The following is a 25851-nucleotide window of genomic DNA, read 5'->3' as shown; positions in this document are numbered from 1 at the left end:
TGTTATTGTTGCTTCAGTTCATGTCTGACACTAATCATCAGTTGGAGATAAGACTGATAAAGATGCAGTGTTAAATGACAGATTACTTGCATAAATCTCTAATGATTAATTTTTAATGTTTCTTCTATCAGGGAATGGGTATCATTGGTATTCTTGCTATCATTGTTTGGGTTTCCAGAGCAGGTTCAATGAGATGAAAATGAGAAAAGAAAGGGAGGAAGACGACATGTTTGCAAAATGTATGTCTGAAGGCAAAGAAGTGCTAATTTGTGTGTTTATGTGTGTGTGTGTGTGTGTGTGTGTGTGTGTGTGTGTGTGTGTGTGTGTGTGTGTGTGTGTGTGTGTGTGTGTGTGTGTGTGTGTGTGTGTGTGTGTGTGTGTGTGTGTGTGTGTGTGTGTGTGTGCACCGACAGGAGCTCTGCAAACGGCCCGAGTTCATCGTAGATGGAGCTACTCGCACTGACATCTGTCAGGGTGCTTTGGGTAAGTCCCATTGGGAGTGTTCCCAACTGTTTCAGTGTTACTACTGCATGATTCATCTATTAGACCCGAGGGGTAGAACTGAGATTTAATCTGGCAGAAAGCAAAAGAGAACACTGCCAAAAGAACAAACAAACAGGTAACTGAGTGCATAGATGTTAGTTGCTGTGCTAAATCTAGGGAGATGCTGGATGCAAGTCATGAATAAGTGAAGCTTCCCTCTACTCCGCATACAGCATGAACTTCAGCGAGACACAGAACCTTTCACAGCAAAAATCTGATATAGAGAGTGGGATAATCCAGATATGGTCTTGTGGTAGTTCTTTCGGGGAAAAGAAAAGTTTTAGTTTTTAAAAAATATATATTTTTTATTTTATATAACATTTATAAGAAATCACTTTTTAAAGGCTTTACAGACTTCAAATCAGAAAACCTTTTTCCCCCCATAGAGGTCTTTTTGCAGCTGCATGCAAAAACCATATAGAATGGAGGCTCCACCTACATCTATATTTCCTACTGTCTATGGACACAAAAAAGTTTAGGAACTCCTGCGTGTTACTTGTATGAAAATATAAAACTCAATGACTTTATTTTTATCTTGAGTATAACTTTCAGCAGAGAAGTGTAGCACTGTTGTGTGTCAGTAACACAGCCAAAATAAAACCTAAAGTTTCAATAACATGTCAGTCACAACTCCTCCCATAAAAGACAAGATAACACAACACCGAACGCAACACGGTTTTGACGGTGAAAGGATAATTGTAGGTCTTGTAACAGAGAATATGATGACAGTCAAACTGCTAAATGAACTATGCCAGTCATTGGCTTCCCATCTTCTAGCCAATGCTCTTTGGCAACACAGTATAATAATGGAAGTGGCAACTGTGGCTTGAACCCACTATGGAAGTCCTACTAACAACATGAGTGAGTCATGGCGAGTCTGAGATTCTGTGCTCGCCTCTCCCATTTCCCAGAATGCAAAGCCTGTGCAAACCTTTACTCTTTGTGGGTGAATTCCAGTTTTGTGTGTGGCTAAAAGTTGAAATTATTTGCTAATGTAAACACAGACTCGTGCTTATCATGACAGCTCTCAGTTGATTTATAATGGTAGTAAAACTGTCTTTGCGTTTCTTCAGGGGACTGCTGGTTGCTGGCAGCCATCGCATCGCTGACCCTAAATGACCATCTCCTCCACAGAGTGGTTCCTCACGGACAGGGTTTCCAGCAGGGATATGCTGGCATCTTTCACTTCCAGGTAATGACTACTGACAGCTTCATATCCTTTCCTTTTGTTTTTTCCAAACATATCAAAGGATAGCGCCTGAAAAACACTGCAGACAGCTGTTACACGTGACCAGCTGCAAGCGGTTATCAGGCCAAAAGCAGGTTACTGAGGCCTGAATATGGGTATGGGCTCTCAAACTAAGTGCAAGTGATTCCAAACATGACAATTTATACGCAGGTTGTGATGTCGGCTGCTTATATAACACAGATAATTGTGTAATCACAATACATGAGCTGCTGAGCAATGCTGTTTTTTCCCCTCAATTCCTCAGTGACGACTTTCAAACTGAGGTGGAAAACTGATATTTATCTGAAGATATGGGGAAGCTGTGAAACACCAGAGATTGGACTTTTCGCTGCATCTCACTGCTTTCTGTTGTGTTATTTTGTTGTAGAAACAGGACATAATGCAACACTTCTTGCTGTGGAACTTTTTTTTTTTTTTTATGATTTTGTGGGCATTTCTGGGCACGAGCTGGTGCACATGTTAGAATCTAATCCACACAAGATCTGGCAAGTGTATATATACATTGTAGACCCTCACTAATATTCGGTTAAAAGCCCCATAGCAGATCGATTCAGAGCTTTAGGAAGGACATAAAAAAAAAGCTTAATGTTAGTCTGCTCTGTCCATTCCAAAACTAGTTATGATGTGTGTTTGGGATCATTGTCCTGTTGGAATACCCAGCTGAGTCCAAGTTTCAACCATTTAGTAGTTGCTTTGAGGTTAAGTTAAAGAATTTATTACTCCACCCATGTGAAATGTACCAGTACCGCTGGCAGCATAACGGCCCCAGAACATGATGTTACCGCCACCGTGCTTGCCAGTCGGTGCAGAGTTCTTAGATGTGAAAGCCTCACCTTTACTCGTCCAAACGCATCTCGTCATTGTGGCCAAATAGTTGAATGTTTGTTTTGTTTTACCATAAAACTTTTCACCAGGAGGCATTTGGCTTGTCCATGTGGGGAACTGCTTTTTTTAACCTGAGTTTTGCTTCTGAGAAAAATGAGATCCACATATGAGTACATTCGCTTTATATTTCAATAGAACAGGTGCAGTATAACATCGTAAGTGGATTTCAGGCCCTTGTAGAGCAAAATTTTGTGTTTTGGTCTAGACAACCTAAAATGTGTTGTGCACATATGTGGACGCCAGGTCCTAGAAGGTTAAGTGAGTATATGTATCTATAGGAGCCTTTACGTGGATTAGAGGAAGTCCGCTGTAAACCCAGTCCTTGTTTTTTAACGTCATATGGCTTACTGTTTCCTTGTATTTAATTCTTTGTCTGCGTCTGACAGACAGGGATATTACCTGCAGCTTGCTTACAGCCATAAGGTGTGTTCTGGTTTTGAAATGGAGTCGCAGTAGGAAGAGTATCAGGGCGTTGTCAGTTTCACAGTATTTGCCAAGAAAACTTGAGCAGCACAAGATTCTCTGAAAAATGCCCAACGACTATTCAGCTGTAGGCCCGACGTTCAGGTTCTTCTTCTTTCAACAGTATCCAAAAGCTTAATTTTCTGAGAAGAGATAGAAGGTTAAAAGGCGGCGTTGCTGCTATAAGCCTGTCTTTTTGTTTGTCAGTCCACACTTGAGTCGCCCAAGGTAACTGACCTCACACCCCCTCACCCTGCCAGTGGAGATCTGAGCGTGCTCTCCAAACTGGCAAAAAGCCAGCTTATCAGAAACTGCAAGTTTAAGCACAATCTAATCTTTCAAGACAAAAGTAAAGTTGACAATCCCCCGTCAAATGTGTTGAGTGCACATCGTAGCTCAGTGTAACAAGTTCTGCTTTGCAACATAAATACAAATGTTTTCTTTGGTGTGAGCCTCTTGCAGCCGACTGGGGCTTATCAGCTGAACTTTGCACACAACAAACACTCACAAGCAACGTAGCTGCTGCGCGCGCTGTGGCGGGGACACAGGTGTTGGCCTGACAATGCTACCTTTTATGTTGCGGCCAGTGAGCAGGTGAGCAACACGCACATGCAGCCCAACGCTAGATAGGGAGTCGTATTAAAGCAGTGGTTTATGATTTTTGCACTTTCAATTTGAATGTGGTACGTTTACAGCCGAAGTGAGGGAAGATGTGATTAGAGTGTGCAAATCCACGCTTTATTCTTTTAGAGTGGATTTTTCACCTCTTTTTTTTTGCTTACTGGCACTTACAGAGATGCTGCTAGTTATTATGGTGTTATTATCTGCATGGTTTTCAATAATAAAGCAGTCTCCAGTGACAGCAGTTCGTCATCACATCAATTCATTTGTAATGTTTTGCCCCAACTGCACTTTGATTTAATGCTAATATAGCCCACTTCAGTGGCATGTATTAGCATTTCATTAAGTATAGCAGTGCTATTGAAGCCTGTCAAGCTGATGTTTGGTTGTTCTGACAAAGCAGAATGAAAAACTCTACAGTGTGTCCTGCTCTAAATGTGAAATAAATGTGTTGAGGTTTTGCAGTTATACGGCTGCTAACGATGTGATGTTGACTTGTTTGTCATTTTGGATGTATGGCTCTGTAGGGTCCAGGCAATAAGGCCTGAGTCAGCAACTGATTTGTAGGTAAAATCGTGTATTCCCAGAGCATTTGGCAAAAGCGCCCTTGATTTGGTTGCTAGCAGATTGCTGTGGGTGCTCATAGTTTGGATAGACGACATTCCCTTGTCGGCAGGCACTTGTCAACTGTTCTCAGAGCTCTGGAAACTCTGAATTTGAATACAAACAGGACAAAAACCCCTTGGTTTTAGGAGCGTGTCCTTTTTGCCTTCAATTTAAAAGTTGAGCCTTTTGAAATGTGTTGGTTGGATTGCTGAGGCAGGCGAAACTTTTATTTTGAAGGTGAACATTAGCTATTGCCTGTTAAGGTAACACTTTTTCAAGTTTTACTACCACTTAGCCAGTAGTTTGCGAGTGAGTGCTGACATGTTGGCGTCCTCCATGCAAACTACAAGCAACCATGGAAATCTGCCAGTGACCAAATCAATCACAAGGTTTTGTTGTAGCTCCTTCTTTGAAACTAATTTCACCTGAAAACAATGTGCAACTTCTTGAAATTAACCAACCCATTGTGGAAAACTAGGGGAAATTATTAGTTTATCCTTGTGCCTGCTGTTTACGTCCCATCCAATATGGCCAATATAACTCTCGAGCAATGTGCAGATCGGAGCCTGCTGTGTCAGCATCAACAGTCAAACCTGCTGCACATTTAATGAAAACTTTAAGTTATTTTAAAGGGTTGAGGTCCAAAGTAATTCACCAATTTTTGTAGTTGTTATAAAGGTGAAAGTTAGCACTAACCTTCACACACAACCCAATAGCTAAGTATGACTGTACCCTGAAGTTTCTGGCAGTTGGCTCAGTTAGCGATATAAAGTGCTTAATATACTTTAGTGTTGGCGGGCGCTCTGTCAGGCAACGATCTCGTTGCCAACTAGACTGTGAGCCTGCCAAGTGAAGGGTAAAGAGGCAGAGAGTGAAAGGGGAGGGAATGAGGAAGTGTGACAGAGAGCAGAGCGGACACACTCTCACACGACAGAGTCACATATTACATGCTTGGAGTTGTGAAGTACAACAAATACACTCGCAGTGAAAGTATCCATCCTGGATCCCTGTCAGCTGGACAGCTCAGTCATTAAAGATGCAGCACCGTGTTTGCGCGCACAAATAGCAGAACTTTTATCAATCGACTCTCAGGATTTTATCACTGTGTGAGTAAAGGCCCACTGCTCTGAAATGCCATTGGCAAAAAGGATGACATCTCCCGGCTGCTCCTCTGACTCATTTCATATCAAAGGATCAATAAATGCAGTCGCACAGGCACACACAGAGCTAAGCTAATTTACACTGGATTTTTTTGGGTTTGCTGATTCAGTTACAGTGAGGTCAGCCAAGAATAGAATGAAGAATCGTTTAGCTGATTACTTCCAGAGACTCTGTGTTCGTTTGTGTTTTGTTGACTGCAGTGTGCAGTAAATTTCATGTATAGATGCTGCTCTCTGCTACAGTGAGAGGAGCTAATGCTTCCGTCTGCTCTGAGGGAACATAAATGAATGAATGTGTTGTATGAGTGAGTGAATTATGGCTAAACAGCTTGTTAAATACACACGGCTTCACTATTGTTTTTTGCCTCTTGTGTTATTTTTTTACTATGAGCCTCTTTTGATTGTGTTTGCGTTGCCGCTAGCATATAAGCATGTTCCTACTGCTTCTTTGCTTTTGTGTGCTGCTGAGTCTTTGTAGGATTTCTTTTCTTTGTGTGTGACTTTAAGCCTCAGGACAATTTATCCAGATCTGAGTGAGTCACTGGGGAAAAAAAAAAGAAGATATCATGTGTGTGCTGGTTGTGGGAATCCTAACTGGTTTAAGAAGTGGAGAGAACAAGGAGTCTGCATGAAGAAGAAAGTCAGGGAGACAAAAGGAGAGGGGGAATGAATTATAAACAAGTCGGCATCCACAAAGGAAAGCAGGGCAGAATCCTTTATGATACTCTTTTTATAGCTCGCTTTTTACACATGGACCTTTTGACAGTTTGTTAAGCGCTTCTCAAATGTGAAGGCAGAGTCGCTGCAAGTCATGACACAGATGTGGGAATGGTTAGCTTCCCCCGGTTAGACGAGGTGTTTCTCCCACAGAGCTGTGAGAAAAAGCCTCAACAATGTCAGGTTTAATAAGCAGAATGAAGAAATGTGTGCAGGCCTGTACGTTTACCAGAGGCAGCCCTGTATTTCCTGTATATGTGTGGTTGGTTGGTGTGTGTGTGTGTATGCTTTGTGTCGACTTCAGCCGACCGTGTTGTGAATCCATCCATTCCTGTTAAATACACACCAAAACACTATATATACACTAACATTGTCTTGTTATGGCAGCAAGTAACGTGCAGACATCAGTGGCTTGTTTTGGTTATTCACGAGTGCAGATATCGCAATATTGTGAATTTGCCAATGTACTTAATCAGTCCCTTGAGGAAGAAGCTCTTTCAGTCTGGATTTTTTGTGTCTGGTATCTCTTCCCCAAAGCCAAAGTGTCAAAGTTAGCAGCGTAATGTGTGTAGGAGCCCAAAGCTGAGAAAATGTTTGTGGCTCAGTTAATAACTATGTAGTTACACTTCCTGGATGTAAGTTACCCCTTGATGGCAGAACGTTGAGCACAGTCAAAGGAGTGGATGTTACAGATGGGTGTGGCTTTCAGTTTCAAACACAAAAAAAGTTTTCACCCAGTTTTTACACGCTCAAGTAGATGGATGACCTTTATGTATGTCTTATCTGATCGCTCTTTCATGCGAACAGATTTTATTGTTGCATCACAAGACATGAATTGTGTCCAGGTGGACTTACAGTAAGTCACATGCTGAGGCGTTTTGGTTTATTCCCATCAGCTGTGTTGAATTTGCTCTGAGTGCTCTCAGCTCTCTCTGCTGGAAACTAATGTGAATGACTCCAGGGTTTCATGTATTTTGGTTATGTTTCTATGGAACAACAGACTCAACAGCAGAAATTCTGCCTTGTTTTTACCCTTCTTAAACCTGTCTGGCTTATAACTCGGCCCCTGCGCCACATCATTTTTGTCCTCCACTCTCTTTTTGTGCAGCTTTTCCATCCTGTTCCTGGAAAACACAACAACAATCCAGTGTGACTTTTTTAAATCTTCTGTAAAAAAAACATTTCAGAGAAATTTGCCCTGCCCTGATTTGCATCAGACCGCCTGCTTTGGTTAGAGATCCCGACTCGCAGCTAATTTGTCATGCAAACAGACAATTACAGGACTGGTTTAGGAAAAAGTACCCATAACAAAATGTTCCTATTTTTTCCTGAACTAAGTTGTCCCTATTAAATAAAATGCGGTTAGCACTGTTGCCTCACAGCAAGAAGGTCCTGGGTTTGAATCGGATCATTTAGCCAGTGTCTTTCAGTGTGGAGTTTGGCCCGTGGGAGGAAGCCGGAGCACCTGGAAAGAGCCCACACAGACACATGGAAAGCATGCAAAGACATGCAGTTAGTGGGGTTAAGTTATTTGATAATTATATCAGGTCTGAGTTAGAGTGTGAGTACCTGTCTGTCTCTGTGTTAGCCCTGTACAGAGTGTACCCTGGTCCAGCCGCCCCTCCAACCCTGACATGAATAAGTTGAAGAAAATGACTGAAAGCAAAATTACATAAAATAACTAAAATTAAATAACTGATCCACTCTTTTTTTAAAATCTTTCTTAGATGAATCCCTGCTCCAGATCATTTTTACCCTCAACTCTTTTTGTACAACTTTTCATTGTTTTGTCTTGGTCTCTTCTGCCCCCTGCTGGACAACACAGTCACATCTTATGTGTGAAAAGCAGAACAACAATTCAGGGAAATCGTTTTTTGAATCTGATCCAGAAGCATTTCACAGAAATTCACCCAGCCCTCATTTGTGTCAGGCTGCCTGATTGGTTAGAGAACATGTGAATGTGAATAACTGATTGCAGGACTGGTTTAGGAAAGCATATGAACATTTAGGGTGGTGGTGTGACTTGCAGTTAATGTTGCCTTTTATAATCTTAGTATTACAAAGATATTAAACAGGGGAACGGTTGGAAATTAGAAATAACTGTAAAATCTGTGCAGTTCAAGAGTTTCATGCTTTGTGCTGGAACTACACTACATTGTCAAAAGTATTCGCTCACTCGTAACTCACTTCAATGGTCACAGGTGTATAAAGTCAAGCACCTCAGCATGCAGACTGCTTCTACAAAGATTGGCACAGGAATGACTCGCTCTCAGGAGCTCAGTGGATTCCAGAGTGGTACCGTGACAGGATGCCACCTGTGCAACAAGTCCAGACATGACATTTCCTCACTACTAAATATCCCACAGTGAAATGTTAGTAGGATTATAACAAAGTGTAAGCGACTGGGAGACTGGGAGTGGTTGACTGTGTAAAATCAGAGTGGGGTCAGCGGGTGCTGAGGCACAAAGTGTGCAGACGTCACCAACTTTCTTCAGATCAGTCGCTACAGATCTCCAAACTTCATGTGGCCTTTAAATTAGCTTGAGACGAGAGCACAGAGAGCTTCATAGAGTAGGTTTACATGGCTGAGCAGCTGCGTCAAAGCCTTACATCACAGAGAACAATGCAACGCTTCGGATGGAGTGGTGTAAAGCACGCCACCAGTGGACTGTAGAGCAGTGGACACGTGTTCTCTGTGGAGAATGAAAGAAAGAAGAGAGTGGCAATCTGATGGATGAGTCTGGGAGAACAGCTTGTCTGACTGCTTTGTAGAAAGTTTGTTGTACCGGGGATTATGGTGTGGGGTTGTTTTGCAAGAGGGCTCAGCCCTTTAGTTCCAGTGAATGGAATACTCTGCGTTGTACTCTCAGTGCTTCAGCATAACAAGACGTTTCGAGATATTTCATGACCCAAAACTTTGAGTGAACTGTTTGGAGATGAGCCCTTCTTTTTCCAGCATGACTGAGCACCAGTGCACAAACCAATGTCCACGAAGACACGGATGACAGAATGACAAATGACAAACCCGACAGAGCACCTCTGGCATAAATTAGAACAGAGACTGTGAGCCAGGCTTTCTCATCCAACATCAGTGTCTGACTTCACCAATGCACTTCTGTAAGAATGAAAACTCCCATAAACTTAAGCTCGGGGAAAGCCTTCCTAAAAGAATCAAAGCTGTTATAGCCGTAAACGGCGGGCCGACATCAAACCCTGTGGGTTACAAATGGGATGTAACTAGAGTTCATATGCATGTGAACAAGTGAATACTCCTGGTGATGCTGTTCAGTGTAAAAGAAATGAATGAAGGATTAAAATGATCCAGTTGAGTTACCAAAGAAGGCTGTCGTATCACCCAGATGTGTCATTTGTGTGATTAGCTGGAGACAATTTTCTTCCTGTGTTGGTAGTGATAAATTGGAAAGACACATCTGATTGGTCAGGTTTGTCTTTTTTGGTAATCCTATCCTAAATCCTATTTCAGTGAAACTGAGTAATTAGAGATTAATTAGTATTAGTTAGACTTCACAAAGGAGATTATAATAGCGCGATCTGGGATTTGAGAGAGCCATTGGGATTCAGAGGCCAACAAGTAGTACACCAATGCTAATTTATGTCTCTAACCAATTCTCATACAAGCATATTAAAAATGCACGTATAAAGGTGATAAAGAGTTTGAAATTATGGTCTTGAATGTTTTAAAATGGGCCCAGGTTCTCCAGAACCTCAGCAGAACGTTAAACCATCTCTGTATCGCTGTTCTCTGCTCTGTTCTCCACAGTTCTGGCAGTTTGGCGAGTGGGTGGACGTCGTGATTGACGATCGGCTGCCGGCGAGAGATGGGAAGCTTCTGTTTGTCCACTCAAAAGATGGAACTGAGTTTTGGAGCGCTCTGATGGAAAAGGCCTACGCCAAGTAAGAGTGGTACAGGGGACGGCACCTGAGGAAAAAAACTTTAACTTTAGCAAACGCCAATCTTTAATATGTATTATTTTGTCCCTGTAGGGAAAGCAGCCTCTTTCATATTCTTCTTATGCTTCAAATAAATAAGAGAATCTGTGCATCCAATGATTAGATATGTTTTATTGAATGCGTCAGATCTCTGTCTGACTTGATTCTACTCAGTCATGAGTTAAGACACCAAACTTGGCATAAAGGTGCAACTTATGGCCCTGAAGTGTCTTTAGCATGTCAAATATTGTTACGTCATCATGTTACCTAGCAACCACCTACCAAGAGGCCCTTATGACGCAGTAAGCGTTGTATCTTACAAATTTTATGACAATACCATGTCATTTATATTCACAAAAAATGGTTAGGATGTCATGATGTTGCATAGCAACCACCTAACAACAGTCTAAAAACACAGACCTAACAATACTGCAGCGTGAGCATGTAAGAAAGATGCAAAAAGATTGTAAAATGTGTTACAAGTAGCTGAATGATAAGTTGTAATCACCTGTAAATTATGGATTGATCCAAATTCTGTGTGTTAACCTATGTTGTCTGCACTTGGACATGTTATGGTTTCACTTTTATCTATTTTTCTTACACTGTCATTGAGCCTTTCTGCTGTTTGCAGCCTGCGTTTACACTCAGTCAATTCTGATGCATTCTCGAAAGAACAAATGTTCCCTCGTATTTCCTTTAGTTTGTTTGTTTATGCTAACCTTACAGTGATGCACACATGACATGAAGTTGTGTCTGCTCAGGTTTTAGTTCAAAACACAATCTGATCACAATTGAGGTCAGTTTTCATTAATTGTCCCCGGCACTTCAGAAATGAGTGTTTCTGGTGCCAAAAAACTTGTGGCCGGCATGATTGAGAAATACTTGAAGCTCTTAAAGAGGGCCTGAAGAAACACAGCTGCTTGAGTGGACAGCTGTGGCCCCGGTTGTAAATTTTGGCTGGCTGTGTAGGAGAAACTCATCATTGTTCCTATAAGTTTACGGCTTCCGAGTTAAGAGAGCTTCCTGGATGAGTGTGACGTAAAAGTAAGATTACACATGTTCCTGTGCAGCCATATATGGTATTTTAGCACATTGTTAAGCAGTGACACTTTAAAATATAGAAATAAGTTTCTGCATATATTAGGGTTTAATCCTCAACTCTAATATTAAACTATGCAGTATATTTATTTATTTTGTAGCGGGACTCCATTTAATTTCTATTTCTCTGTGACGCAGGTTGAATGGCTGTTATGAGGCTCTGTCAGGCGGCAGCACATGTGAGGGTTTTGAAGACTTTACTGGAGGTGTGACGGAGATGTATGATCTGAACAAAGCCCCCTCGGACCTCTTCAGCATCATCCGCAGAGCTGTTGAAAGAGGATCACTTCTCGGCTGCTCGATTGACGTCAGTACTGCAACATTCATTATTGTTACTTTTATTTTACCAGGAACTCCCACTGGGATCAAACTCTTTTACTCTTTTCAACACCAAATACAAAATGCACAACATAATACAAAGTATAAATGATGACGCTAAACAATAAAACATAAAGTTGCTTATGAAGAAACATCCACAAGTCTCCTTCACTGCGTTCCTTAGTATCCTTTTAAATTCACTGGTAGATGAAGGCATGTTTTTATATTATATTCATGTAAATTATTCCAAGTCCAAGGTTCATAGTAAGAAAATGCTTTTTTTTTTTTTTTTTTACTTTAACAACAATCCTTACATAAATTTACTGTCACACATTCCAGTTTCCTCCAGTGTACAATTCATTTTATAATATGAGAGATTTTGCTATATCTCTTACAGTTCAGAGACCAGCAGCTAAAAGTCAGAAAAGTCTTCTCCTCAGTATCACCACTGGGGCTCAGGAGGGTCCTGTAAACAAAGCCCGTGTATGGAAAACCAGGAGGGCGCAGTGAGGACAGGGAAAGGTCTGGAGCTGGCAGGAAGTCAGTGCAACTGTCAAGGACACTTTAGCAAAGCTTGTGTTTGCAGACAGGGAGGACTGAACTTCTGTAATCAGTTCAGGCCTCCCTGTTTAGGCCTCCCTGTTTCACTTGGGTCCAAAGAGCAAAATTAAAAAGGAAATGCGTTTTCTCTTCCAGAGATGATGAAATTGTAAATGATTGACACGAACAGGAACGAATAAACAGAGTCTGTTTGTGTTTCTGTGCTTAGGTTTAAATGACACAGGAAAAATCTTCTATATTTACCCTGTAGATTTATTCTTTGAGATTTTTGCTTTTAATGAATGTGCCATGCTGTGAGAGTGACTGCTAATTATATCGTTTGATTTCACCGACCTGCAAAAGTACGCGCGTACATCTCCTGTCTTTGTTACCGTCATTCTGATTGTCTTCATCCATGGTAAAGAGTCACCTTTTTACAAAGCTGTGATTGCAGCCATTCCTCATATGAACGATCATGAAACTGACCTCGCAGCCCCACAGTTGTTAGTCAGTGGTGCCAGTTTGGGTCATTATGCAAATGTGCCGTTTAAGGTCGGGGAAACCTGCAGTCAGCTGAAACTAAAGAAGCCACACGGATGAGTGAAAACGCCACGTCCAGATGAGCAGAGTCAACTTTCACTTGTGTGAATTATAGACGTCACAAACCCCTGGTTAACTCTGTTTAACTCTTTTTGTTGTGTTGCCTCATTCTCAGATCACCAGTGCAAATGATATGGAGGCCGTCACCTTCAAAAAGCTGGTGAAGGGACATGCCTACTCCCTGACTGGTGTGGAAGAGGTGAGGTCTACAAAAATTATTTAACACAACATAAAACTCCTTTCAGATTTTCAGTATTTTGAAACTGGGTATTGATCAGGTTTGGTATCGATACTAGTGATATTCAGACTGCTCAGCTCTGCTGTTTACTGCATCGTAGAGACGTATATACATCTATGCACATCACACAAACAACTATAACTAAAGAAAGCAGGCTTAGGCAGTGTGTGTTTATTTTCTGTATTTAATGCATCTGTTTGACATTTGTTTAACCAACGAGAGGCAGCGCATTTATTTTGCACGGGCAAAACAGATTCCTCATGTTTGCTTTCCCTTTACCCTTCACCCATACGTACAGCATATTATAAAGAAATGTAAATGAAATTGTGTTGAATTTGTTCTCTTTGGCTCTTGTTTTGGGCACAGCACAAGCGTCCTTTGCAGTACGGAAAAACATTGGAGTTACACCGTTAATACAAAATCAGACATTGCACTTGACTTCTGTCATGTTACCCAAGTCACACAAATGTGCGCAGGATACTAAAAAGAAGAACAAGTGAAGCAGATGGAAAACATGAATGTGTGTGTGTGTTTCTTTGCATGTAGGTGTCGTACAGAGGAAACATGACAAAGCTGGTTCGCATCAGGAACCCCTGGGGAGAAGTGGAATGGACCGGAGCCTGGAGTGATGAGTATGATTTCTTTATTTTGTTCTATGCAATTAAGAATCACCAAGTTTTCCTTTGAGCCTGGATGGCACTGAAAGGAATTTTCCAGCTGTTTTACTGGGTCCAGGACTTCAGTTTAATCATTTTTTATTTATTTATTTATTTATTTATTTATTTTAAACTTTCAGCGCCAGAGAGTGGGACTCTATTGATCCGTCTGCCAGAAGTCGTCTCCAAAACCGCAGCGAGGATGGTGAATTCTGGTGAGTGTACGCGAGTGTTTTGCGCGTGAAACATTTGAGACTTGTCACTGGAGTGGCGGGTCTAATGTGGATTGTCTGTCCATCCAGAAGTAAAGTGCTGGGCAAAAGTCTCAAACCAGTCCTCATGTCTTCAAATTTTGCCAGGAAAATGGGAAATGGGTTGACTGATTTATTGAAATATGTGCTAACATGCTTGGAAATACTTACAATGGGGGAAAAAAACATCTCAAATTTTCCCCCAAATCCTTCAGGATATACTGCGCAGCTAAAACATGGCAAGTCTTCAGCTCATAAGGTGCAAAAATATAATTTTGTGCTGTCAGACAGTGATATACTTGAGATGTTTTATAGATTCATTAAAGAAATGGGAACAATTTGGGTTTTTTTGTGACAGTCTCTTATGTCTAGACATAACACTGAGTCATCCCTTACACGCCTTTTTAATGCTTAAATGATTTCGAGGTCAGTGTTAAGTGTCTTAATATTCCTCTGAAAAATAATCCAGTACAAGGGCTGAACTGAGAATGAAGAAGCCCATTGAAACACCTGCAGAGAGCCAGGAGAGCTAATGCTCACTTTAATGATGACAAAGTCTTCCTCTTTGGAAGCAAACTATAAAGAAATGAGGGGTGACTCAAGACTTTTGCACAGTACTGAAGTTATTTGAATTGTCTGTTTTTCTTCAGCACTGAAACGAGGTTCCATCTTTGGACTTAATGATTGAAAACTAACGATAAAATCGAATCTTCCAGGATGTCATATACTGATTTTCTGCGTGAGTTCTCTCGTCTGGAGATCTGCAACCTGACGGCGGACGCCCTGCAGAACAGCCAGATGAAGAAATGGAGCTCCTCACTTTTTCAGGGGGAGTGGAGGAGAGGCAGCACAGCCGGAGGCTGCAGGAACTACCCAGGTAAGATTAGTGGTGCAAGTGAGAAGAAGGGGAAATCGCAGGGTAGGACATGGACAGTTGTTGCATCTCACCAGACTCGTGTCTCGTGGTGTTTTAATTCTGCTTAATACAATTTTTACTTCAGGAATTTTTGTAATCAAAAAAGGCAAGTTGGAAGATTGAGTGAGGAAGGGATTGGGTTAACTTCCTGAAGGAATGTGAACCAGTGACTTCTATTTAAGCAATGAAACAATGTATTGTCTTTTAAAAGGTTTTGGAGATTCTCTACCAGGACATGCAGAAAATGGGACTGTTTTCAGGATTTACTGCAGTATAAATAGGTGTTAAGGGTTATGTGGTTATTGTCTCTTCACATGTGATGTATCTTGTTAATTTGTTTTTAATTGTGATTATCTTTCACAGAAATGTCATTCAGTGTTTAATAAGACAGAGCAGGCTGTACATTAGCTCACTTTGTTCCTTGTTACTCAACATCAGTTTATAGCCTGAAAAGGAAACACTTTAACTTTTTCATCTTTTGTCTCCAGCAAGTTTTTGGCTGAATCCTCAGTTCAAGATCATGCTGCAGAACCCAGACATGCAGGGCAATCCAGACTGCAGCTTTGTGGTTGCCCTCATGCAAAAGGACCGCAGGAAGAAACGGCAAGAGGGCCAAGACATGGAGACCATCGGTTTTGCTCTGTACGAGGTTAGCAAAAAAAGTAGATTTCTTTCTTTCTTTCTTTCTTACAACACTGATTATAATCATGTTCCATCTCTGCTATCTTTGCAGGTTCCAGATGAGGTATGAGGTTTTTCTACTTTCCACACACACACACATATATATATATATATATATATATATATATATATATATATATATATATATATATATATATATATATATATATATATATATATATATAAAAATAACAGAGAATAGAATAAAAACATAATGCTACCTCTGTTAATGGCCCTCTCAGTTCAAGGGGAGATCAGGGGTCCACCTGAAGCGAGACTTTTTCCTCTCTCATGCCTCCAGCGCTCGATCAGAAACCTTCATCAACTTGAGGGAGGTTAGCTCACGTTTGAAGCTGCCGAAAGGGGAGTACATAATCGTCCCCTCCACCTTTGAGCCAAACAAAGACGGCGACTTCGTCCTCAGGGTGTTCTCTGAGAAGCCTGCAGGCTCTGAGTAAGTAGCCACCGGCTTGCAGGAAGTGTAGAAGACATGTTTGCTGTGACAGTCATGTTGGGATTTAGACTGTATATACAGCATTATATACAAAAAAGGTTTCACAACGCCTTATAAGTTCACAAGACAGGCCTATTAACTTCATTAGTGATGACGCATCTGGAATTGCCTTCCCAAAGCCCCAACCTCGACCTTATTCAAAACTCTCAGTTTAAAGAAACTCCGCCAAGAGGAGTTGCCTAATATCCAGCCAGGATTATGCCAGAAGCTTGGTTAAGGTCAAGCTTGCTAAGGGAAATTATTGGTGATGTATGTGTGACTATTACAGGCTGTACATATACTTTCGGTATATGTACAGGCTAAAATTATTGCATCCAATTTTTGTTTATATAAATATAATGCTAGTGTATGTCTGTGAAGGTTCTCAGTCATCCAGGTCATCGTAGTCTAAGGAGCTTGGAAAGAAAAGCGTCTGGACTTCTTTAAGTTGCTTGAAGACGTTTCACCTCTCATCCGAGAAGCTTCTTCAGTTCTAAGGTCAAATGGTGGAGAGTCCCAGATTTAAACAAAGTGGGAGTTTCCCCCCACAGAGGGACAAAGGACCCCTGATGATCCTCTACCTAATCACATGAGCCGAGGTGTGAAAATGGGTATGGGTCACAATCAGCTTGGGTTTACGTCCACTGTGGGCGACCATCTTTGAACAGAGGCGGTGGTTTACAACACCAACTGTCTGCCATCTATAATCCAGTTTGTAGATGTAGAGGTCTGGGCATTCCTCGCTGCACTGTACAGCATACACCACATTGTTAAGTTTGTGTTTTGGAGTTTTGTCTTTCGGGTGAACCAGTTTTTGTCTGAGCGTGTTGCTGGGTCTGAAATGCACCGGGATGTCATGCTTGGAGAAAACCCTCCTGAGTTTTTCTGATACACCGGCTACATAGGGGATGACGATGTTGTTGCGTCTGTCCTCCCTCGCTGGTGTCTGGTCTTCTTTTCTGTGCCTCTTTGCTGACTTTAAGAACGCCCATTTAGGATAGCCGCACGTTTTGAGTGCTTCCTTTAGATGTGGGTGTTCCTTCTTTTTCCCTTCAGGCTTAGAGGGAACATGTTCAGCCCGGTGGTGTAGGGTCCTGATTACTCTAAGTTTGTGTTCCAGAAGGTGATGGGAGTCAAAGAGGAAGTACTGGTCCGTGTGTGTGGGCTTCCGGTAAGCTTCGATGTTGAGGTTGCCCTTCTCTTCAATGTGCACAGCGCAGTCCAGGAAAGGCAAACAGTTATCCTTTGTGTCTTCCCTGGTGAACTTGATGTTTTTATCCACAGCGTTAATGTGCGCAGTGAAGGATTCCACTTCACTCCAGTGCATTTCAGACCCAGCAACACACTCTGACAGAAACTGGTTCATCCCAAAGACAAAACTCCAAAACACAAACTTAACAATGTGGTGTATGCTGTACAGTGCAGCGAGGAATGCCCAGACCTCTACATTGGAGAGACCAAACAGCCACTTCACAAGCGCATGGCACAACACAGAAGAGCCACCTCCACAGGACAAGACTCAGCAGTCCATCTGCATCTTAAGGATAAAGGACACTCTTTGGAGGATGCCAATGTTCACATTTTGGACAGAGAGGACAGATGGTTTGAAAGAGGAGTGAAAGAAGCCATCTATGTCCACTGTGAGCGACCATCTTTGAACAGAGGCGGGGGTTTACGACACCAACTCTCCGCCATCTATAATCCAGTTTTGAGATCCCTTCCCAGACGCCTTAACGCCCACTCACATCCTGGGCCATCTGACCTCAGGAAATCACATGATAGGGTGGGGCCAGGTTTCACAATGAGCTCACCGAAACCCTGGCTGATTGTGACCCACACCCATTTTCACACCTCGGCTCATGTCAAAGTCAACTTTATTTGTCAATTCTGCCACATGTACAGGACATACAGAGAATAGAAATTTTGTTACTCTCAAACCCTAGATGAAATAGCAAATGAACATTTAAATATAAGAGAGTGATTAAAAAATGCAAATAAAATAAATTAAAAAGTAAAAATGTAAATAAATACAATACAATTTAACAAGAAAGCTATGCAATATACAATATTCAGGTAAGGGTGAATGATGTGATTAGGTAGAGGATCATCAGGGGTCCTTTGTCCCTCTGTGGGGGGAAACTCCCACGGGGTTTAAATCTGGGACTCTCCACCATTTGACCTTAGAACTGAAGAAGCTTCTCGGATGAGAGGTGAAACGTCTTCATGCAACTTAAACAAGTCCAGATGCTTTTCTTTCCAAGCTCCTTAGACAATGCTAGTGTATAGGTACTCAAAAGCTAAACATACATGTGCTAACATCCTGTCAAAAGGGAGTTCACATGATAATTGTGTTTTTCTCTGTACGTATTAGTGTAGTGTCTACCTTACAATAAGGAGCATCTTGATGAAATTGTTGTTGTGATTGGGAACTATATAAACAAAACTGAAACTGAAGTCTAAATCTGACTTCAGCTGTTGTCTTGTTTCTCCATCAGGGAGCTCGATGATGAAGTTAAAGCAGATATTCCAGCAGAGGTGAGAAGAAGTGACCCCATGTGACCACATCTGGCCATATTGTGCGAAAGGAGGTGGGGAAAAAAGCGTGTAGTGAACACATCTGTTTTTTGTGTTTCAGGTTCAGCTACATGAGAGTCAGATTGACCCAAGCTTCAAGAATCTCTTCAGGCAGCTGGCAGGAGCAGTAAGCACGCTCTCAAAACTTGTAGGAGATAGCAATAGTAGTCCAAGGCACCTGCGCAGTCACATTTAATATAACGCACATCTGTTTGTGCCCACAGGACATGGAGATCAGTGTCACAGAGCTGCAAACCATATTAAACAGGATCATCAGCAAACGTAAAGCACTGCCATTATGAAATGTTTCTAACATAGTTTAGACTTCAATATTTAAAACAGACGTGTATTCTTCCCTCTTTTCACTTCACTTCCTGCCGTCCACAGATAAAGACCTGAAGACAGATGGCTTCTCACAAGAAGCTTGTCGCAGCATGATTAACCTCATGGATGTATCCTTGATGTGAAGTTGAAATATGTGCTTCCTGTTTCTTTTGTTTCTGGATCTCGTCATGTTAATGTCTCTCTGACCACGAAATGTTCCTTAGCGTCTTCACTCAGACTGATGGCACTGGGAAGTTGGGCCTGACAGAGTTTCACGTACTCTGGGAAAAGATTAAACGATACCTGGTGAGAGTTAAATTGCATGACTGAGTTAACAGTGAATAGCTGGTGCACTGGTGTTTCCATTTTGTTATTTGATTCAAACTGGTGGTCTCTTGTCCCCCCCTCCCCGTATCTAGACTGTATTCAGGCAGTTTGACGTGGACAAATCGGGCACCATGAGCTCCTACGAGATGAGAATGGCTCTTGAATCTGCAGGTATTATTTTTTTTATATTAAAGTGCAAAAAAAAAAAATCACAAAAGCACTTTTAAGTCCCAGCAGTATATGCAGAAAGCATTTTTTCTGAGTTGTAGGTGGAGCACCTTCGCTGACATTTTTTCACATTGTTGTATGAGTTTTCTTGCTTTTGCTTCCTTCAGGTTTCAAGTTGACTAACCACCTGTTCCAGCTGATCATCCTGCGATACACAGAGGCAGACATGGCTGTCGACTTTGACAACTTTGTCACCTGTTTGGTCAGACTGGAGACAATGTTCAGTGAGTGACACTATTGCAGTTTTTCACTGGTTCACAAGGGACAGTCTAACTGCTTGTGCAACTTGATCCTGCTTTGCTGTAAAAAAAAAAAAAACCCAAACATACAGTGAATGGCTGCAAAGCTTAACAGAAGCTAAAATACTTCTGTTCTGAGTCAAATGATCTTTTTTGTTTCTCTTACTGCAGAAACCTTTAAGAACCTGGACACTGATGGAGACGGTCAGATATCTCTAAACTTCGTCCAGGTATAAATTCCCATCACAAATGCTGTTGTATAAACAAAAGCTTGAGCTTTTTTTTATAAGGATTCATCCACATCTGTGCTGAAACAGCTTGTTTTTCTCCATTCACTCTCTGTGATTTATTAAGAGTTTTCATTCATTAATCCCAACACTCTCTTTGTTCTGCAGTGGATCACCCTGACCATGTTTGCCTAAAGATGAGTGGACTCCTCTGTAAATTTTGCACTGCAGCTCTTGGTCTGTTATGTGGTTTCAGAAGTGCCTTTTTCCCTTCAGTTCTTCCTCACCCTCTATGCTGCGCATTGCTGAGGTCCTCTGATGCTTAAAAACCTGTAAAATCTTGATTACAGTGCCTGTACTGAAAATGTGTCGCCTGTCTCGCCAACTGAAAGACGCCCGCTTCTCCACTTCGGTCAACTCTGTGATAAAACTGGCTACTCTGGGGTCTGAAAGAAAACACCTGATTAAATCTGAGGGTGTGGAGACATACTTGTATTTTTCTTTTCTTTTTTTAACTGGACCAGAACTTGTTAACGTACAAAATTTAGTTTACAAGCTAGCTTTACCTTTTCGTAAAGTTAACTGTGTAGGCTACATGCTAAAGCTAGCTTTATAGAAAGTTACTAAACACATGATGAAGTGCCAAAATTGTATGTCACTCAAAGCCCACAGAAACTTTACAGTGTATTTTACTAAGGTAACTATGACATGATACCAAAGCCAAAGTAGTGTTTATATGTTACATTACCAAGTGTAATGTCTTAAATGTGACATGGTCCAGGCCTACGTTGTTTTGCTAGCATTACACAATTTGAAACATTAAGCAGACATAAGGCTGATACAGCGTTACCCCGACCAGATTTTGTTTGTAGGGTTTCTTGCCATCAACTTTAAAAATTAAAATAAATTATGTGAAGTTATTTATTTGCTCAATTACATTGAAGAAGAATGTAATCTCACAATCAGCTAGCTGTTGTGTTTTTGGGGTTTCAATCACGTGTTGCCAACAGGGAAATTTCAGGATGCCCTTCACTGGACAAACTTACGCAACATCACAGTCATAAGATGGTTGAAGGGTGCTTTTAAAAATTTTCATTGTCTGTCTTTATAAATGCTGATAACGATAGACTGGCAAGTAGTTGTTATCAGTCGATAATATTGGCCCACAGATAAATTGGTTGGGTTTTTAATAATTCTGATATAGTATGAATGTGGTTATTAATACATTAGCCAGACTTCCATCTTTAGTATAGCTTGTTTGTTATTTTCTAATCACTTCACTCTAACTTAATAACGTTATAATTAAATATTTACCACCTAATCTTCAGAGGTTTTTCCGCCCCTTTGACGTGAGAGAGGTTTGACTCCATTTGTGTTTGAGCTTTGTTGCATGTTGGGGTTTCGGTAGCATCCATAAATACCTCTGTGGCCAAATTCAAATGGCGACTGCTTAAATCAGCTGCTTACATTTGAAGACAATCTTTAGAAAACCCAGTGCTGGATGCAGTCGAAGTGGAGAGTTGCTTAGTGTGCTGGCTGGCATAGATGACTGTGCGTTATAAATCTATTAGTAGTTTGTACTGTAGCATCACTGCTGGCCTCTTACATCCTGTGCCAAACTTTGCTTTCACCTCAGCATAAAGGGCCCGTTCAGATTTTGCAGAGACAATGGTGAGGTGCTGGATCATTGTGAATGTTTTCTTCTAATATATACAAGCTTATCTTTATGCATGGCTCTGTTTTTGTTTTATAAAGTATGAAATAAACTGGACTTTAAAGTGGTAATAAAAAGGGATGTGTCAACGCTGTTTGAGTCTTCCCTTTTGAAGGGAGCAATATGTCAAAGTTTCGGGTAAGGGTAAACGGGGATGGGTGGATATGTTTGTATGCATGCTGTGTGAAATGTGATATATTGTATGACTGTCTCATTTCTGTCCCGTCAGGAAAGCAAGAGTTTTATCCGAGGTATTTCAGAGTTACACGATGCTGTCTGGAGCATCTACATGTAATGTGCCACAGTTTTTAAATGACAGTTTCTTTTGTTCTGCCAAAAACTTACAAATTTTTGCCTTTTTTTATTTTTAAGCACTTTTCTTTGAGAAGTACTGCCAAACCCTCACGTTTTTAAGATACTCTGACATTCTTGTCTTCTTTAATGTTAAGTGATGTTTGTGTAAAACTGTGTAATGTTTACAGTAATAACTTTTTTTGGGTCCCTTTGTGAACCAAACCCTTCATTATGCAATGCGCTGGTTTACTGTGTAGCTTTCTCTATATCACTTCTTCTATATAAACTTGGGAAATAAACATGGAGAGGTTTTGAGTTAATGTCTAAGTTTTATTGGTCTTGCACAGTCCACAGGAAAAAAAAAAGGCTGCAAATAAAACTGTGGAAATGGGTGTGATCATGATAGGGGGGAAATACACAAACTTGATATAGTAATAAATAGTACATTTAACAATAACATCCCACAAAAACAGGTACACTCAAATACATTACATACAATATAAGTTCAGTTAATGTACACATCTTTACAACCTTATAAAATTAAGACTTTTACAGCAGATTTTGGCTCTTTTTAAGTTAAATTGCAGACATTTACAAAGGGGATTCTATATTGTAAGATAAGGGAAAAAAATAACACTTTGTTTAAAATTATATAAAAAGAACTGAACAACTTTCTTCTGGAGCTGCTCAGCAGGGGAATGTGTAACCTTTTGTGCGCAGTGACATGAAATACGAGAACAGTTGAGTACGTTTTCAAAGATTCTGTGTCTGTGTGTCCAAGTGAGATTCTTCAGGTAACTATAATGCTTTCACCATTTGACCTCAGGCTAAAATCAGCTCAACTGAGTGGGATTTTCTTCAATGTAGAACATGACCACATAAAATATCCCAGAGGCCTAAACACGGCTGTTAGTCTCTTAGGCCGTCGTTGTTGTGCACAATTTTGGTCACCATGGTGGAAACGAGCCTCTCCAGCTGTGCCGCCCGCTGCCTGCCCACCTGGAGGACCTCCTCGTGATTGGCCCTCTCTTCGCTGTCGTAGTTCATCACAACCTGGTTGGTGATCAGGGAGAGGGCGAAGACGCGCATGCCACAGTGCCGAGCGACGATCACCTCATGGGCTGTGCTCATGCCTGGAGAGGAAAAGATCGAGACAAATATAAACAACTCTAATAGAAAGAATAGAGTAGCCATAAACCAGCCAGTACACACAAGAAAGGATGTAAAAATGCAAATAACACAAAAGAGATATTTTCCTTGTTTCTAATTGGCTTGGGAACTATGTCCTGTAATGTTGAGAAGCCTGGGATTTATAGTGTTATCAAAAGAAGAAGAACTGCAGATCTAATACTGCTGAAACCAACTTCGCTTAAGCTAATTTAGAGGCTTCTAATAAGTTTTACTGCTTTAATTTCATGAGAAGTCTCAGTATGCATGCATACAAAGAAGACTCACTTTAGGAAACTTAAATTTATGTTTTTCACGTGTTTTTGCTCCTCAAAGGTAAAGCTTCAAGTTGAGGTTTGGGCAGCCCGGGGCAAATCACACGTTTTCAAAGTCACTGCAGCAAAAGGACTTCAAGCATTTCTACTGAACTGTCATTTCTTGGAATAAAATTAAAAACAGCATGATGGCATTTGATACAGTGCTCTTTTGATAAACTCCACGTGCTTTGTGGGCATCAACTTGATGATTAGGTTAATATCAGACAGGACGCTGTGGCTGGTTTTTGTGGTACCACGTGGTTTGAATTGATCAAGTCCTGTTATCGCCATCAGCTGATAAATCTAATTGATAGTCCTTGTTATTGTGCTATTCTTAGTTAGTGTATTGTCTGTCTCTGTTAATGTTTGTTTATAATGGAGCACTGTAACGAAAAATAATTTCCCCTAGGGATCAATAAAGTATTCTGATTCTGATTGACACATTCATTCGTTACATTTACTCAGATCAACAAAACAATCAGCTCACCGACAGCATCAGCGCCAAGTCTATGCAGCATGCGACCCTCTGCGATTGTCTCAAATGTTGGCCCGCCCAGCACACAGTACACTCCCTCCTTTAGGAAATCTCCATAGCCCAGATCCTGTCCCACGTCCATGGCCAGCTGCTGCAGCTCTCTGTCGTATGCATCGGACATGCATTGGAAACGTACGCCAAACCTGACAGACGAAGGAAGACAGGAAGAAGATTAGGTTAAGCTTATAGGAGGTTTAAATGTCTGCTTTTTATGGCTGTACGAGAACACGTCTCACCGCTCATCGTTGGGTCCATTCAGAGGATTGATGCCAGCAAAGCCGGGCAGGTTGAGGTGGTCTTTGATGATCATGATGTCTCCCATTTTAAAGTCATGGTTGAGGCCTCCAGCTGCATTGGTCAGCATCACCGTCTCAACACCGAGCATCTTGAAGATGCGCATAGGCAATGTAATCTGGAAAAAAGAACATCACAGAATATAAATGAATAATATTTTGGGGGGATCTTGCTGAAAATTACGGGATATTTTTTTTGCAAACACACACATACCTTCTGTATTGAGTAGCCCTCATACAGGTGGAAACGTCCCTGCATGCAAACGCACGGCCTTCCTTTTAAGTGTCCAAACACCAGCTTCCCGGCATGTCCGTGCACTGTGGGAATTCAAAAATATAACAGTGAACATCAGCAGGAGCTGCTCAGCTGACCATGGTAAAGTGTCGGTGTAGTAGGTGTAGCTCACCTGTGCTCTGCGGAAAGTTGGGGATGTCTTTGTAGTTGAAGGCCACCTGGTCCTTTAACAGGTCAGCGAGCCCTCCGAGCCCTGAGCCGCACACAATGCCCACAGTGGGTCGGGTGTCTGTCTGGGCGAGCAGCCAATCAGCAGTGGCCTTGCATTCCTCGTAGCTGTAGCTGGATGACATTAACAAAAGGGCAGAGGTCAGGCAGATCACCGTGACAGTCCAGCACACATGAACACGCTAATTTTATGGCTTGATATGATGCAGAAGCACATTTTTATGAATTTGGTTCACACAGGAAGATCGAAAGTAACCATGGTGACCAAAAATGTGACCTTCACTTCACAAGTCCAATATCAATTTTATTGACTGATTTTTACAACATTAGAACATTTCAAACTCTTTACTTCCACTCAATTGTGAAACGCGCTTCATTATGTAATTAGACGCGTCACTCCTCTTGGAATGAATCATTTCTCGACACTCCACCGCGAACAAGAGCGCATGCGCATATTATTTTTTGCATCCCCTCAGTCCAGTCTATTTTTTCACGCTATCCAAAGCCGGCCGTGAAAGAGCCACGTGCTGAGCAACACTGAACGAGAAAAAGTAATTAAAATATTAGAAATCTACTCACCAGCTGTTTTCCTCTGGAAACATTTCGGAAGATAAATGAAGCGTCTGAGAATGTAAGAAAAAAAAATGTAGGTGTAAATACAGACTTAAAGTTTTAAGTCTGAAAATAAAAAAAGTTTTTAAGGCGTATAAAAATATCAAAGAGAAGGTGGAAAAAGTCTTCTGTTGAGTTCTTCTTCTCTTTTAGAGTCCCGTGAAGTATTCAGCTCCTCTCTCTCACTTCTGTGGAAAGAGGGGCAGCTGCAGACTTTATCATAGGACCGGTGACTCCCCCCTCCCGCCCCCTCCTCTGCTGACGCATGTACCTGCTGCAGTTTCATTGGCTGAGCGGACACACCTTCAGACCGGTATGCCACAGAGAAATACACACCCACGGAACATCCTGTACTACAGGTGGAGCTGGATATAAGAGTTTTCACGACATTTCCCACTCCAGCCCACTCATAACTTTTCATGTTATGTTCACATAAACAATCTATGATGTTTCGAGATCCACTGATCCAAGTAATTCTATTTATAAGTTAAAGTATCCATTCAGTCTTTATCGATCTGTGTCTTTGTTACTCTCACCGATTAAAAACAAAAG

General features: G+C 41.3%; 2 protein-coding genes across 2 annotated transcripts; one reads left to right on the top strand and one right to left on the bottom strand.

Annotated features, from left to right (window-relative positions):
- Positions 1-413: 413 nt before the first annotated feature.
- capn1 (calpain 1) lies at positions 414-22227 on the top strand (the record flags this gene model as incomplete). The annotated part of the gene is given in 20 exon segments (XM_024806185.2): positions 414-483; positions 1617-1735; positions 10025-10158; positions 11431-11599; positions 12866-12949; positions 13535-13620; positions 13785-13859; positions 14612-14772; positions 15300-15460; positions 15545-15556; positions 15735-15946; positions 18481-18520; positions 18621-18686; positions 18784-18841; positions 18947-19011; positions 19121-19189; positions 19303-19381; positions 19546-19662; positions 19849-19907; positions 20073-22227. Coding segments are annotated over 20 exon segments (1863 nt in total), but the record flags the coding sequence as incomplete, so codon positions are not given.
- pnp5a (purine nucleoside phosphorylase 5a) lies at positions 22222-25493 on the bottom strand. Its single transcript, XM_004570661.4, has 6 exons — positions 25267-25493; positions 24632-24801; positions 24439-24542; positions 24168-24343; positions 23884-24074; positions 22222-23045 (listed from the first exon to the last, which is right to left on the bottom strand). Exons 1-6 carry the CDS (start codon positions 25287-25289, stop codon positions 22822-22824), a joined length of 888 nt encoding a protein of 295 aa, XP_004570718.1. The 5' UTR covers positions 25290-25493; the 3' UTR covers positions 22222-22821.
- Between the last annotated feature and the right edge of the window lie 358 nt (positions 25494-25851).

Source organism: Maylandia zebra, linkage group LG3, assembly GCF_041146795.1.
Source record: "Maylandia zebra isolate NMK-2024a linkage group LG3, Mzebra_GT3a, whole genome shotgun sequence".
NCBI classification, from domain to species: Eukaryota; Metazoa; Chordata; class Actinopteri; order Cichliformes; family Cichlidae; genus Maylandia; species Maylandia zebra.
This window is presented reverse-complemented; position numbering and strand designations above follow the sequence as displayed.

Excerpts from the sequence above, each read along its gene's own strand:
- pnp5a (XM_004570661.4), bottom strand. The coding sequence starts at position 25,289 with ATGTTTCCAGAGGAAAACAGCTG. Across the intron at positions 24,802-25,266 it reads TTTCCAGAGGAAAACAGCTG|CTACAGCTACGAGGAATGCA; the intron begins GTGAGTAGATTT and ends AATGTCATCCAG. Across the intron at positions 23,046-23,883 it reads ACTTGGCGCTGATGCTGTCG|GCATGAGCACAGCCCATGAG; the intron begins GTGAGCTGATTG and ends TTTCCTCTCCAG.